At 43.4% G+C, this 16,397-nt stretch overlaps 1 protein-coding gene across 1 annotated transcript in view; it reads right to left on the bottom strand.

Annotated features, from left to right (window-relative positions):
- Positions 1-9,430: 9,430 nt before the first annotated feature.
- Slc38a9 (solute carrier family 38 member 9) overlaps positions 9,431-16,397 on the bottom strand; it is an 85,928-nt gene continuing 78,961 nt past the window's right edge. The window contains 1 exon segment of the mRNA XM_037209438.1: positions 9,431-14,429. Within this exon segment, the coding sequence (XP_037065333.1) occupies positions 14,264-14,429 (166 nt within the window). The 3' untranslated portion in view covers positions 9,431-14,263.

Raw genomic sequence — 16,397 nt, forward strand, 5'->3', positions numbered from 1 at the left:
CCGGCTCCGAGTAGAGGAGCTTCCAAATTTACAGGAGTCAAAACGATTAAACAAACTAACAACTCAATTAGTTTCCTGGGAGCAGATGAAATAGAAAGGATTTAGTTTTTAAATAGAAAAGGTAAGCAAAGGAAGAGGAAGTTCCATTTTGTTTTGACTAACGTTCCATAGCATAACCACTTGAGAACGCACAGTTCCGTGTTGTGGGAGTAGGAAACTGGCTTTGGCTTTCTGAGCCCCCAGCTTCCCCATGTGGGAAGCAGGTAGGAATGTTTGACTCAGCGTTCAGGGTCACTCTGAAGAAAGGTGACCGTCAGAAGAAACTGCTGATCACAGAGGAGCACATGGCCACGACCCATGGCCACGCAGAGACCCGGAGCCGATCCGCAGTCTTCTGTGTCCGTAGCCAGACAGGCCTCTGACGCTCATGAGCGTCCGGAATGACTTCATCCACTGCCCTGGAAGTTTCAAAGGAAAATCTCAGGAAATTTCTAAGGAAACTTCCAAATCAGCTAGCTCTTGATCAGATGATCACTTGGCTATTTAACTTTTTAAGACCACTGGTCCAGGCTGAACTGCAGACTGACCAAGCCAAATCATTCCTCCGTCTCTGGGCAGTTCTTGCTCGTGTCAATATGTGGACAGAAGAATATGGCCCATTGTCCCACCAGATGCAAATTATGGTCCCGATTCAACAAAAACCATCTGTCTTCCACACAGGGAAAATAAGCAGAGACGTGAAGCCAGGCTAATGTTTTGTGATGTGGCACTGTTGGCTGAAATTCACATTGTGGTTTGTGATTAGTAAGAAAAAGAAAAGTCTCAGAGAGAATAAACAGACAGTTGTTTTGAAAGATGAAAAGATTTTCAAAGAAATCTACACACCTATGCAAAGCCTATCCAGCAGTATCCATAACACAAATTAAATAATACAAATCACTTCCTCATCTGTGGCCACTGGAAATTCTTTCATCAAAAGCATGGGTGATTGAATCTTAATGAAGTACATGTAGTTGGATACCTTAGTAATTTTCTTTTGAGACAGAGTCTCACTATGTAGCCCAAGTTGACCTCAGACTCACCATGTAGCCTCATCCTTGGGGCATTTCCCAGGCTTCAGCCTTCCCAGTGCTGGGATTACTGGTGGGAGCCACCCCACCTGGCATGATGCATTAATTGGTACTTCTTGTAATAGAATAACACCTTAACTTTAATTTTTGCCCTTCCAGGTCTCTGTACACCTTTCCTACCCCTTTAGTGGGACGGAGGGCTTTTGTTATTTGTACTGTTCTAAGGGAGAGTCTGAAACAGTTAACATGCAGAGAAGGAAAAAGTAAGTTCTGTGCTTAGCTTTGGGTTGTATAATCTTGACTTGGAAGACCTAGAGCCAAATAAGGATTGTGTACCGGGCTCACTATGCTGGAGTCAGCAGTGAGCTTTGTAATTGTATTCTTTCTTAATAATGGTTGTTAGAAAGTGGGTTTTCTTTGTTATTGTATAGCTGTTAGTCATTTGTTCTTGCTCACTTGTGAACTGTCTGTTTTATATTCTTTTCTCATGTATGCACTGGAAAATCTTAGATCACTCCCTATTTATTTCCATATCAATATCTTATATATAGAGAGAGAGCAAATATTTTGTCTGATGTACGTCTCTTGTAATTAATAACTTCTGATTGTGTGTGTGTTTGTGTGTGCGTGCACACTGAGGATTAAACACAGTGCATGCCAGGAAGTGCTCTGTCTCTAAGCTACATCCCCAACTCTAGTTCCTATTTTTTTCTTTTACCCATAGGATTTAATATTTTCATGCAGTGAAATGGGTAGGGTTTGCCCCACCCCTGGATTTCCTCTATGATTCTAAAAGCTGATAGTCCATACTCAGTGACAGAGAAACATCTATTCATAATTCTATTTTGTTTGGGATTTTATTTTCACAGCAAACATTTTTTTTAATGTGTGTGGTGAATGTGTACATTGGTGTGTGTGTGTGTGTGATGGCATGCCATCATCCAGTCTTCTAATATATATATATTTGGTTTTTCGAGATAGGGTTTCTCTGTGTAGTTTTGGTGCCTGTCATGGATCTCACTCTGTAGACCAGACTGGCCTTGAACTCACAGAGATCCGCTTGCCTCTGCCTCCCGAGGGCTGGGATTAAAGGCTTGTACCACCACCACCACCACCACCCAGCCTGTCTTCTAACATTTTAAAAACGATTGTTTATTATTATTATTATTATTATTATTATTATTATTATTATTATTTTGTAAATAAGATGGCTTTCTGACCCTGGAGCTCACAGCTGGGCAATAAGCCTCTGGTATCTGCCTGTCACCACCTCTCAGTGCCGGAATTAAAGGTACTCACCACCAAGCCTGACTCCTTATGTTGGTGCTACACATCCAAACACAGGGCTTCATGTTCATGCAGCACGCTCATCACAGATGGAACCATCTCCTCCATCCTTTCAACAATTTTTTTTATTCTAATCAGAAGTTTCATCCATTTGATCAGTAAATATTTTCTGAGTGGCCCTTTATGCTTGACAAGATGTAGATACTAGGGATAAAATAATAACCAAAAATATTAAGAGTAGGAGAGATGGGTGACTAACAGGCAATGTCCCTGTAGTTGGGGACCGTGGTAAAGGGGGCTTAAGTGCTCTGGATGCAGTGCTGAGCCAAGTCGGTCAGGGTTGAGAGCTGCTGAAGCCTCTCCAAACCTTAGCCTTGCTCTCCGAGAATTCCCTTGAGCTAACTTGATAAACACAGTTTCTGCTACAAGCAAAATCTGATTAAGCACGGAGCATTATTCATGCTCTACTAATAGGCAAAAAGTCACCAGAAACACAGGAAGCAAGAGAATTATGCTTAAAATACTTAAGAATGACAACAATACACTTTCAGCAAGATTTCAAATCAGGATTCAGAGGAACAAGGCTGTCTGAGATAATTTGGAATTGGCTTTGGGACAACAATTAAAGGAAACCTTAAAGATTAGTAAATGTGAAAAAATAAAAACAACCATCTCACTTATAACCAATGTATACATGGAAACAGGAAGATAAACGTTTTATTCAGCTCAGCAAATATTTTAAAATACGGGAGTCAAACAATTCAGTCAGGCGTTTCCATACTAACGTTGTGAGTATAAATTAGTAAATCGGTATCATTTTCTTCTCTCCCCTCATTCTTTCTTTCTGAGACAAGATCTTACGTCTTAGACTGACCTTGAATTTGCTATGTAGTCGAGGATGCCTTTGAATTTGTGATTTTCCTGCTTTTCCCCCTGAGTGCTGTTTTTATAGGTGTGTGCCCCATGTCTAGTTTAGGCTGCAGGGAAAACCTGGAGGGCTTCATGTGTGTGAGTCAAGCGTGCCTCCAATTGAGCTACATCAGGTGAGTGGAGATATGTATGTGGTGGGTTTTGATGACAAGAATCTCATCAAAACAGCAAAGCTGGGGGACAATGTCCCACAACATTGATTAAATGACAAAGTGGCACATAACCAACCATTTCAAATACCAAACACATGAGAAATAATAATTTAAAATAACAGGTAGCTCAGCAGTTAAGAGCACTGACTGCTCTTCCAAAAGACCAGGGCTGAACGCCTAGCATCCGCATGGCAGCTGTAACTGCAGTTCTGGGCTCTCTGCTGGCCTCCACAGGCGCTAGACACACACATGGTCCACAGGCACCCATGCAGCAAAGCAGCCATACACATGAAATAATGATACACAAAATAACGGAATAATCGTTATAGTATCAACACGTCATGAGAATCGTGTTTGAACATATTTTCCTGAATGCCAGGATGTTAACCTGATAGTGGAATTGGGGTTTTCTTTACTCTAACTTCTCTATTGAATTTTCCAGTTTTTTTCTTTCTTTTTAAAATTTTTATTTATTTATTTTTTCATTTTACATACCGACCATAGTTCCCCCTTACCTCTTCTTCACCCTCTCTACCCACTACTTCTTAGAGAGGATAAGGCCTCCCATGGGAAGTCAACAAAGTTTGGTACATCAAGTTGAGGCCGGCCTAAGTCCCTTCCCCACTGCATCAAAGCTGAGCAAGGCATCCCTTCATTGGGAATGGGCTCCAAAAAGCCAGTTCATGCACCAGGGATAAATCATGGTCCCACTGCCAGGGGCCCCACGAACTGCCCAAGTCACACAACTGTCACCCACATTCAGGGGGCCTAGTTCTGTCCCCTGCAGATTCCCTAGCCATCAATCCGGAGACCCTGAGCTCTCATTAGCTCGGGTCAGCTGTCTCTGCGGGTCTCCCCATCATGATCTTGATCGCCCTCCCTCAGACAATCCCTCCTTCCTCTCTTCGACTGGACTCCAGGTGCCATTTATTTGGGAGAATCTACCCATTGTCACCTAAGCCTGACCTGGTGCCACCTTCTGGGGATGACTCCAAGGCCTGGAAGGTGGTTGCCCCAGCTGACAAATGCTTTATAAGGGTGGTGTTTCCTGCTGTGGCTGAGCCATGGCTGATCATCCAAACAAGCGTCCCATTCTGATCCCAATGTTGGCTTATGTAATCATATAAGTGGCACTTCGGCCATCAGCACTTCAAACATGCTGTCCCTGGCTCGGCCATCACAGGGTATGCTGTGCCCCTCCAGCATCGGGCTTGGACAGCCACACGCCTTAGGGAATTCCTAGATAACTAACAAGTGAAAAATTGCTTCCTGCTGGTATGGTTTGTTAAGTTTTGAGTGTGCTGATTAATTCTGTCATCTGGGAACGCTATCCAGATACTCGGTCGAACACGTCTGGGTATTTCTCGGAAGCATCTATATTGCTTTGATGTATGATTAGCATTTAAATCAGTGCAGGGGACCGGACTCAGAACCCTAGGCATTCGAGGCAACCGAGCTTACCCTTAGCTCTACTCAGCAGAATTTAAAGCAGACTGCCTTCCATAATTGGGTGAACCTCATCCAATCAGTTGAGGAAGACGGAGGAGCCCCACAGAATACTGTCTGCAAACTGCCCCGGCAGATAGGGAGGCACCGCCAGCCAGTTCTCTCAGAGATACCCACTCTACATGCATTGGTCTTGTTGGCTCTACGACCATGAGCCAGTTCTTAAACACACCTCCACAGCCCTGCATCTAGTCCGTATCTCCATTTCTCCACGACGTTCTGGCTACTGCAGTGAGTCAATACCTCATTTCTTCCTTGGGCTCAGCTGGAGGCAGTAGTATATTCCTATACTTTTTTTGCATAAGAGCAATGCTTTTCCCAACAAGGTTAGGACTGCACAGTCCTGTTTGTGGGGTGTAATTAGATGTATCAGTGCTTTGTGTTCTTCTCACTCCAGATGTCACACTGCCTACTCACTTGAAAATGACTGACCTGACTGTACAGAGGGGACGGGATTTCTCTCATCTCATGGTCTTGTCTCTGAGTTGCAAAGCTCCTCAGGAGGAGCGGTCTGCACATTCCTATGGAATGTTTCCAAAGATGTAATGATACAATTAATCCTGAAACAGTATTGGCGCAGTGCATTGGTTTAATAAGGCTCTGGTGCATACAGTGTGTTCTACAATCTTCTAAGCCCTCAGAGTTAAGAGAGGCATTATTATAACCACTTCCAATTTGCAAAAACAAACAAACAAAACAAAACAAAACAAAGACCCAGAATCAAGTCATGTGTCATATACTCCGTCTCTTCAGCTAGCCTCTGAGAAAGCCAGGACTAGACAATACGCCTTCTCTGATGCTTTTTTCTCAGCACCCAAACATGCCCAAGTGAGCCCACTCTACCAGGAGACTAGAGTGCCAATTTAGCATCCAAACAAGGACATCCATTGTCAGTGGGGTGTTTTTGGCTTTTGGATTGATAAAGGACAGTGACAAATTGGTCGTGGTCATGGTCATTCATACCCATAATCCCACTATTTGCAAGACTGAGGCAGACTGACAGAGATGAAAGGAGAATTGGGGCAGGAAGGATAACTGGTGAGTTTGAGGTTTGGATACAACAGGGAGTCATCCCCATTTTTCTATACGGCACACTCAGAGCTTTTCTCTCTTCCTCAGTTTCTCTAAACTCTAATTCAAATGGACCTTCCTCTGGGAAGCAGTTCCCAAGGGACCAGTCCAAAGTCCCCCTGTGTCCTCTGTGCCCTCACTCACATCTTCTTATGGGACGAAGAAGCCAGAAACGTGTGTTAAATGTTCAGTATATTCAAGGTGACATCATTTGACTGTCACTCTTAGAACTGTTTTGTGTCGGGCTCCTTCTATAGCCCAGGCTATCCTTCATCTCATAGCAATTCTCCTGTCCCAGTCTTCCAAATGGTAGGATTATAGGTATGAGTGACCATGCCCAATTTATTGTCATTATTTATTTTTTTTATCATCAATAAACACTGATTTCATGGGCATCCTGGTTATATAGTGAGACCCCTGCTTCAAAATCAAAACCAACTCAACCCTCTCAAAAACAAAAGCCTATTAAAAACTAAAAGCACAATTATGGAATTTTAATTCTTTTGAAAAGACTCAATATGTGTGTGTTGGTGGCGGGCACAAAGGTGCCACAGCGTGCAAGTGGAGGTCAGAGGACCACCCTCAAGAGTCAGTTCCTTCCTTCCACCGTGTGGGTCCTAGGGATCGAACCGAGGCTATCAGGCTTAGTTAGTGGCAAGCACCTTTGGGCGCTGAGCCATTTCACTGGCCCAGAATTTGCTTTTGGGACAAGGTCTCACTATGGAGCCTTGGCTGGCCTGAGATTTGATATGTAGACCAGGCTGGCCTCAAACTCAGAGATCCTAGGATCAAAGGCATGTATTACTACTCCTGGCAGAAATTTTGCTATTAATATCAGAAAAGGTATCTATTGTTTTAAGTGATAACAAGTCCATGATTTTTTTTTTAAAGAAAAAGCATTTATTACTTTTACCTCATATAACATAATGCATTTCAACATTTTAGACAATATGAGTAAACAAAAGACAATAAACAGGTCCACCCCAGAGGTAACCAGAGTTCATATTTGTTAAGCATCAAGCCCCTTTCCCATGCATATGTCTAAACAAAGGTTTTTAATTTCACACATTTAGTTTTGGCGATTTTTACAAATATCTTTTCTGGCATGTGCCACACACCTGTGAAGTTATTTTAAATAGCTACACAGCATTCCTGTTGGAAATTTACGTTTCTCATTTTCCCCATTAAAGTGTAAAGAGATGGGCTTCTGCGTGTCCAGGTCCCAGCTAGTTCATTAGGCTTTGGTTAAAAGTACAGTGTGTAACCAACATCACAACCCACGTTGACAACATTCCTAGTCTCCCGTGGCTATTTAGGGGTAAACCTTGCCCCATGCCTGCTTTACACGGTCTGGTTCTATCAACCTGCGTTTCTCGACAGGTCATCTGAAGAGAAGCACACGATGGTTGGGGTGTTGCCCACCTGGCGGTGCTGAGCGCGTTTCCGAGGTTTATCTGGGTCATGGTGTGGCCACTCGTTGGTTCTTGAGCTGTTTTCTCTTCTGTTAATTTGTAGTTCTCTGTTTCAAAGCCCATGCCCACTTTTCCACTGTGGTGGGAAGGATTTCACGGGGAGAGGAACAGTCAGCCTCAGACTAAGCAGGGTTCTATCAGCACCGGAAAGGACGCCGCTGTCTTCAGTTTCCAAATCCAGACATCAGTCCATGTCTCTCGTTCTGGCCTGGGCTCTGTGTGTGTTTGGCACTGATGAATAATTAAGATTCTTTATTTGAATCAAGTTTTAGTTTCCTCTCTTCAAAGAATGACACGAATTTCCAATTTGTTTTCTAAAACAGTTAACCCTTTAAAGCTGATCTTAGCTTTAATAGAAACATTCTTTACTGAAGGAGGCAGAATGTAAATAAATCAGTGGTGCCTTACTTAAATGTTACCTGGGAAGCTGGCTTCCTGAACCAAGAGCCCTGTAAATTCCTCATCCCTCAGGTTAAGAGGAATCACTGTTTGCAAATTAGTAGTCTCCAAAGACTAAAAAGAAAAAAAAAAAAAAGGGGGGGGTGCTAGGTGTGGTGGCACACACCTGGAATCCTAGTACTCTGGAGCCAGAGGCAGGAGCATTGCTACAAGTGAGGCCAGACAGGGCCACACAGCTAAACTCTGCACAAATAGAAAAAAAAAAAAAAAAAAAAAAAAAAAAGTTAACAGCTTGTGAGACTCATCCCCAGGCACAAACTCTCCACCCTGAAAAAGAAAAATGGTCTACTTGAATCCCAAATTAACCATCACTAGATTGGCACCTACTCTGGTCCTTTCAGAAACAAAAGCTCGGGTTTGGTAAAGTTCTTGGCCAGGTGTTGGTGGCGTACGCCTTTAATCCCAGCACTTGGGAGGCAGAGGCTGCAGATTTCAGATCTAGGGAGCGAGTTCCAGGACAGCCAGGGCTACACAGAGAAACTGTCTCAGAAAAAGAATTAGCTCTCCGGGTCACAGAGAACTCAGGTGTGGTGCCCATTACTGCTTCTCTAGATTCTTAATTCCCTGGCTGTCCCCAGTGGCCTGTGTCTTCAAGCTAACGCAGCCAAATCAGGGTTCCTCATTTGTATGAGCTACTTGCTATCTGAGGCTTCACATTTTGTGTTGTTCCCTAAGGAGGCAACTTTAGACGGTGTAGGGTGTCCGCTGGTGAAAAACCTGGACCTGTCCTTGTAACCAAAGGTCTTTCTCAGCTGGGCATGGTAAAGCCTTCCCTGTGCTCGTGACATTTGGGAGGGGTAGGGGGAAGATGCAAAGTTCTAGGTCATCCTTGGCTACGTAGTGAGCTCAAAGCCAGGAGAACCTACAAGAGTCTAAATAATAATGATGATGATAATAATAATATATTAAATATATCTGTACTAAAGATTCATAGTAGGCAGGCACCTTCCATTGTAGCAGTGTGTACACATGTTTCTACAAACCTTTGCCATGATTTATCTTAGCCATCACTTAAGGAAAAATTTGTTATACAAATAATAAAGCAACATGGGAAGTGATTCACCCGGAACTCCATCCCCTCAACAGGTCATTTGTTCTTCTACGTGACCTTCTGGTTTTGTACAGATAATTTAAGTGCTATAATTGACCTGGGATGGGGGAGCGTTTTTACACAGAAAGACACAACTCACTTCAGGAAGCCCCACTGATCACATTGGGCTTCTTCACTCAGCTCCTCAAATTACATGCCACAGCACTCCACAGAGACAGAGCACCAAGAGGGCAGAAGCCGGCCACTTCCTGGCACCTAAGGAAGGTGACTCAGTTGCTGGGTCAGAAGGGTGGACAAAGGATGTCGAACTGCCAGGACACACCTTGCCTGTTCACCACAGCATGCTCAGTCCTTACCACAAGGTCAGGCATTCGGTAAGCAATTAAGTATTGAGTGATTAATCTGGAAACTGACTGACCCATTTTTCCCCCTTTTTTGTAATGCTGGGATCAAACCAGGACCTCATGCTTGCTAGGCAAATGTTGTACCACTAAGCTGCACCTCCAGTCCCCACATTATTTTGAGGGAGGAGTATGTAAGAAAATTCTAGATAATAGCATCTAATGTGACTTTCCGTTTAAGTGGACTCTTGACTAACTAAACAAGCGCATCCTGAGGCCTGCGATGACTCAACATTACTGGACTGTTTGGGATGGAGAGTCAGAGGGGGAATGTCCAAGTGGAACCTCCTCATTCCTACTCTGGGACTAGACTGTGAGGCACAGTCTGAGATAAACAGAGTGGCTTTTTTAATTTTTAAAACAGTCTTAACTTCTCAAAGACTTGGGAAATCAAGAAAAAAATGACATTTGGTGGGGGCTAAAAGCATTTTTACTTAAAGAAGCCAGAAAATTAGGGACCTTTATTAGCTTAAAAGGTTTTGGAAATTATGACTTTTCCAGAGCTTTAGGCCAGAAACTGGGCAACACTCACCTAAGAGGGCCACAGTTCACGGGGATGGTCACCTCAGGTTTCAGTTAAAGTGATACATGCCTTCCTAGAAGATCAGGACTTTAAGGAAAACTTCTGACACGAGACATAGGCACAGTCACTTGAGAAATGTGGAACCTAGCTGCCTCTGTCAGTGGCCAGTGCTAGGTGGCGATAGTATTTCCTAGCCAAATTCTACTAAACAAAAATCCCAGAGATACTTTTCTTCAAAATAATTTTGATTTAATTTCTTTTTTTTTTTCTATAAAAAGACAAATCACATATCAGAGAATACTGCTGGGACTCTGAGGTTGCCCTCAGAGCTGTTTGACAAGACGTGTTTATACAATCTTAAGTGAAGTTGGCGGCCAGACTGCGAAAGTGGGCCACCCGGGTCAGCGTGTGTGACATCAGGGATTCATTTCACTTTGGATCGCAGGCTAGCGACACACTATTGTTAGGCACCAACTAGACTTGGATTTGTTTAAGTTGGTATAAAGTCAAGTTAAACACAAAACCCAAAGCACCACCACCTTCTAAAAAGCAACATGTCAATACTGGGTAAGGGAAACACACAGCATGATTTTCTCCGCTATTATCAACTGTGGGGGTTTCAGTGAGGAGTCTCCCCATGGGCTTATGAGTCCTCAGCTGGTTTGGGGACCCATTGTTTTGGGGAGGTTCTGGAACTTTCAGCAAATGAAGCATGGCTGGAGGAGGTGCGTCCCTGAGGGTGGGCTGTGAGTTCACACCTCTCCACACTCAGTGTTTGCACTCTTGTTTCCCTGTGTGCAGATGAAGTGTGATTTGCCAACCCTGCTTGCATGCCTTCCTGGCCAGCATGGACTCCCTCTTTGGTACCGTAAGCCAAAATAGACTCCTGCTTTTGGTCATAGTATTTTATCATGGTAACAGAAACAAAGGGAAACACTAGTACATCAATGAATGTAAACATTTGACATCTTGAATATTCATATTTAAAGAAATTAAAATTTTGAAAAGTTTATACAATCTGTTCATAGCACCCAGTGTATGACTAGTTACACCTCATATTAATCAATTATGCTTTCTGTCCAAGAGCTATAGGAGTTAAATACTTTAGTGATAATAAGGAAGAGGAAATAATAGCATAAAGAAGCAATTAAGTGTCACAAAATATGTTTTAGAGGAAATCTGCCCCAATAAAGGGAAATGCATGTAACATATCATTCTAGTTGTTGGTGAAACACACAGCATGATATTCTCCGCTTTTATCAACTGTGGGGGTTTCAGTGAGGAGTCTCCCCATGGGCTTATAAGTCTGAGCATTTGGTCTTCAGAGGGTTCATCAGTGAACGTAATGTTAGGGAGTAGGAGGAAACTGAAAAGTGCCCTTTGCCTCTGGACAGTTCCTCTTCCTCTGCAGCCCCTCCCCAGAACGCCACGATGCTCCAAGAGTCCCCAACACTGCCCTGTGTGCCAATGAGCACCCTACCCTGTTTCTTCACTAGATCCAGAGTCCCTCTAGGATGTGCATGCTGTCTGACACGTCTTTAAGCTCCTCCAAAGGAATGCACGTCGCTGACTACTCAGTTATTTACACAGAACAATTATGGGAACGATAATGAAAAGCACACAGGCGTTTTCTTGGTAAGTTTCAAGCAGAAGCAGACACCAGGTCCTCTGCTGTGGCCAGTAGCTGCCGACATTTCTACGGCACATTTAATGTAGATGCAGTATTTCCCCTAAGGCAGTCTCTTCCAGTGGCACATTTAGTCCTATTCCAAGCACATTTCCGGAGTGTGCCAACGGCAGTGACTTGGCATGATCATCCACAGGTATAAAACTTATCTCCATTTTTCCCTTTCTGGCTTAATATTAGCAAAGCCCAAAGAGATCCATAGGATTTATTTCTAAGGGAGATCTCTCTAAACAACGCCTTTACAATTTTAGTGTCCTTGGCTGGGGGTTAAAGAAGTTAAATCCAAAGGCTAACCACATCAGAGCAAAAAGTGAAAGCAGTTTAATTAGCAAGTTCAAAGAGAGGGGAGCAGAGACAAAGTCAGATTAACTGCGTGTGAGTTCGTGTGGCGTCACCCTCATAAGCCAGGACTCTCGCACTCATGCAGAGTCCGACCTAGCCAAGTGACGGGCAGAGGAGTCTCATGAAGAGACTAAGGAGCTTGTCTAGCAGGGCATTAGGAGGTCTAAACGATCAAATCTCTTTAAGAAAACAAAAGCATAAATCCATATTTTTTTGTTCGGAGAGTAGCATCCCTCGCCATATTCCTTTTATCTATGTAATAGGCAAAAACACATGCAATCATCTTTGATTGTTAAAGCATAACACATCTCTGATGTGCTAAAGCATCCAGGAATGCCTTGGGGGAAAAAGCAATGAAAATTGTTCCTAAAGTTCTCAAACACAAAAGAACCTACTCCGAAGAGACAGAGCTTAAGTCGGGAACATGTCTTAAAGCACCCAGCTCTGAGGCCAATGCCCCTTTACCGACGTGACTCTGCAGTCTGAGGTTCCAGGGTCCCCCCCAGCACGAAGGCATTCGCCCCTGTAACATGACTTCTACAGCAGCTTCTGCTAGCCAGAGCTTTTGAGACCAGCTCCATGCTGAATGGGCCCAGGTTCAAAGTTCGGGCTATTAGCTGGATGTTAAGGTTTGGAGAGATGAAATGACATAATGTCTGAGATCAGTTTTTAAATATGTCAGTCGAAAAGAAAAAGGCAGGAGGGAGCAGGTGAAGCACATTCAGCTAGGTCTGTAATTACTAGACGCAGGGATGGGTGTACAGGAGTTTTCCATACTATTCCATTTGTACATGTGCTCGACAGTGCTCATAACGAGCCCTTAAAGTGTTAGGAATTACAGCTTCTTATAAACAGGCCTGCAACGCCAACAGGACGTTAAACTATGCTGAAAGAAATTAAAGCTGGTCTTAAATCTGGAGCTCCTCACTAGATTTGTCAAAACCATTTCACCTGGTTTTTTTTTTTTTGCTTTTTTTTTTTTTCCCAAAGGAAGGACATGACGCAAATCTGCACACTGTCCTGGGAAGTGGAATCAGGATGCATTTTAAACAATTTAGCCCCAAATTAGAGAGCTCTAAATGTTAGTAGTCGTGGGTGGAACACAGACCGTGTTACATGGAAGACAGACATCTGGATTCTGGTTCAGCTTTTAGCTGAGAAGGGAAACGGGATGTTAACTCTAAGAACCTGGGTTTCTCAACCTTCTTGTCAGACACAGGTTTTCTTGGGGAGGCCTCACTTTTCCCTTCCCGCTACAGGAGCAGGTGGATGGTGTCTGCTCCGGAGGTCAGACCTGAACCAGAACGACTCGGGATACACTGGGCGCAGGTCCACCCTTCCCAGCTAGTCCCTCTCTCTTCTGCAAAGCCTCATCCACCACCCCTCCCCTCTGCTCACACTGTCTCCGTTGGGCTTCATGACAGGCCATGCTAGTCTCCAGGGCACGAGAAGTAAGAGTCCCCTCGTTGTCTGTGAGGACAACAGCTTTTGTGACGTGCAAGATCTGGCTTGGGAACTGTAACCTCAATCCAGGTCCCTGGAACTGGGTTAGAATTAAGTCACACAGAAACAAACTGTGCCCAAGTGTATCTGAGCCATGTTTTCTTTTGATGTCTTGAGACAGGCTTTATATAGTCAGGCTGGTTTCAAACTGGCCGCGAAACTGAGGATGACCTAAACCCCGGATCCTCTCCTCACCACCTAAGTGCTCACCGACACGTACCGACTGCCCCTCTGGCCTTACTTTACATGCATTTTCTGGTGGACGGATACTATTTACAACTTTTTTGTTCTTCAGATTAAGTACTTAGTTAGGAATTCAGTCAATTAATAATGATGCCATGGAAACTTCTTTTACAATGAGGTATTTGTTTTACTGTTTGAAACAGCAGAGGTTTGAGTGAACTGTAGAAAAGGTCCAGCAAGTAAGAAACTGGAAGAGAGTGCATCAAAACAGACCCAGGGTCTGGCACAGGCCGCCTCGACCCAAGACCCCTGAGATTCCTCACTGTAGGCAAAACATACCCACCTACCTTCTACTTATCAACAGAAAGATCAGTACGGCTCCTTCTGTACGTCTACTTGGATGCATGGGAACGGGGGTCACTGAGAAAGGCAGAGGGCTCAGACCACCCAATCACCCCCTCCCTGCTCCAGGACAAAAATAGTCATCAGTTGACCATCATTTCCCTTGCTCTCGGTTATCTTAGGAAAACACTTAGAATTACAGCAACGACAGCATTTTCAAGTTCTTTTATGCAGAACCGTTGCCAAGGTTCAGAACACCATGAGAAATCTCGAGAAAACAGTTTTCACATGAAGAACTGAGCAATCAGGTTCGCCAGGCCCAAAATGATGATGAAAACGTGAAAGACTAGTTTAGGCCATGTCAGACGCTCTTCTTGGTGGAGGGAAATGATATAGATGAGAGAAGGATATATGAACACGAAAGCCAGGCCGCACGCTGCTCCTGAGTACCTGCAGAATGAAAACTTCCTGTGTTAATGGTCGTGCTGTATTTTGGATGACTTATAATTAAGGTAAATACAGTATAATTTAAATTGTGCTCAGTCTCATTTTGCAACAAAATGTGTCATTTGTTACTGACATTGAGTTTAAATTGAGTTGTTAGATTTTTAAATTAACAAAAATATTATTTCCTGCTTGTCTTTATAATATCTGCATGGCAAACAGGTTTTATTCATTTCTTAAATCTCAGACACATCTGGAGACAGACTTTTATCTTTGATCTTTTTTTGAGACAGGCTCTCACGAAGACCAAGCTAGCTTTGAACTTGTTACATAGCTCAGAATGACCTTGAACTTCTGATCTTCCTGCCTCTACTCCCTAAGTGTGGGCATTTCAAACCCACAACACCACATTGGTTTATGAGGTACTGGAGATGGAACCCAGGGCCTTGTGCATGCCAGGCAAGTTCTACCAAATGAACTACATCCCCCATCTCCATTTTTGACCTTTATAAAGTCATTCAGGGTTTGTGAGGGATTGGTAGCACCTGTGTATGAATGAGAAAAAAGGAATTCATTCAGTGTAATTATCAAGGAACACAAAAATTCTTAAATAAGTTTTGACAGAGAAAGAGGCAATTCCCCATTTTCTCAAGGAATACTTTAACAGGGACTTTTAAGTCCATTATATTCCGTTGGTACCACATAACACTTTCTCACAGACACCACAGAACACTCTCTCCTACAGACATCACATAACTGTGGTGGTTTGAAAGAAATTGGTCCCCAAAGGGAGTGGCACTGTGAGGGGGTGTGGCCTTGTTGGAGTGGGTGTGGTCTTAGTGGAGGAAGTGTGTCACTGTGGAGGGGGGCTTTGAGGTCTCATATATGCTCAAGTCCTGTCCATGAGAATAGCCTGCCTATCAAGATGTAGGACTCTCAGCTTCAGCAACATGTCTGCCTGCATGCCACCATGTCCCACCATGATAAGGGACTAAACCTCTGAAAATGTAAGCCACCTCAATCAAATGTTTTTCTTTTATAAGAGTTGCAGTGGTCATGGTGTCTTTTCATAGCAATAGAAACCATAACTAAAACAATAACACTGTCTCCCACAGGCACACAGAACACTGTCCTCACAGGCACAAAGAACACTGTCCTCACAGGCACACAGAACACTGTCCTCACAGGCACACCCCCCCACCCGAACACTGTCCTCACAGGCACACAGAACACTGTCCTCAGAGGTACAGAACACTGTCCTCACAGGTACAGAACACTGTCTCCCACAGGCACACAGAACACTGTCCTCACAGGCACACAGAACACTGTCCTCACAGGCACACAGAACACTGTCCTCACAGACACACAGAACACTCTCTCCCACAGGCACACAGAACACTGTCCTCACAGGCACACAGAACACTGTCCTCACAGGCACCACTTTCTTCTTTTATTGCTTGCTACCTTCTTAGGAAAAATTCTTAACAAGAGTGACTCAATCTGATGTCTAAATCAAGGAAGACATCAGATCATTTTGAATGCATTTCACTCAGTCTGCTGTTCATATCGAGGAAGGCGTCAGATTATTCTGAACACATTTCTAGTGACAGTATGATCAACCATCTTTTTTTTTCTTTTTTCTTTTCTTTTTTTTTTTTTTTTAGAAAGGACATTAAAAAAGAGCCATCTTGGATTTAAACTCTTGCTTTTTGAATCTTTTTTCTTTTTGAGTAGAAACGTATTAAGAGTTAGGCAGACATGGTGTTGACATATAAAGGACTTCCTGGGTGCACCTAAGAAGTAATGAATATTGAAAATAACTTTTTATTTCAGATAAAAGAAACACAATGGAAAATGAGAAAAATAAAGAGAAAGGTAGCTGCGGGACAAGGAGGCTCCCAGAGCTCCTTCTCAGAGATCAGCAAAAATGGAATTTAATAAGCACCTAACAAACAGCAGAAAGTATACTTGAAC

Source organism: Peromyscus leucopus, chromosome 11 (genome assembly GCF_004664715.2).
Source record: "Peromyscus leucopus breed LL Stock chromosome 11, UCI_PerLeu_2.1, whole genome shotgun sequence".
Lineage (NCBI taxonomy): Eukaryota > Metazoa > Chordata > Mammalia > Rodentia > Cricetidae > Peromyscus > Peromyscus leucopus.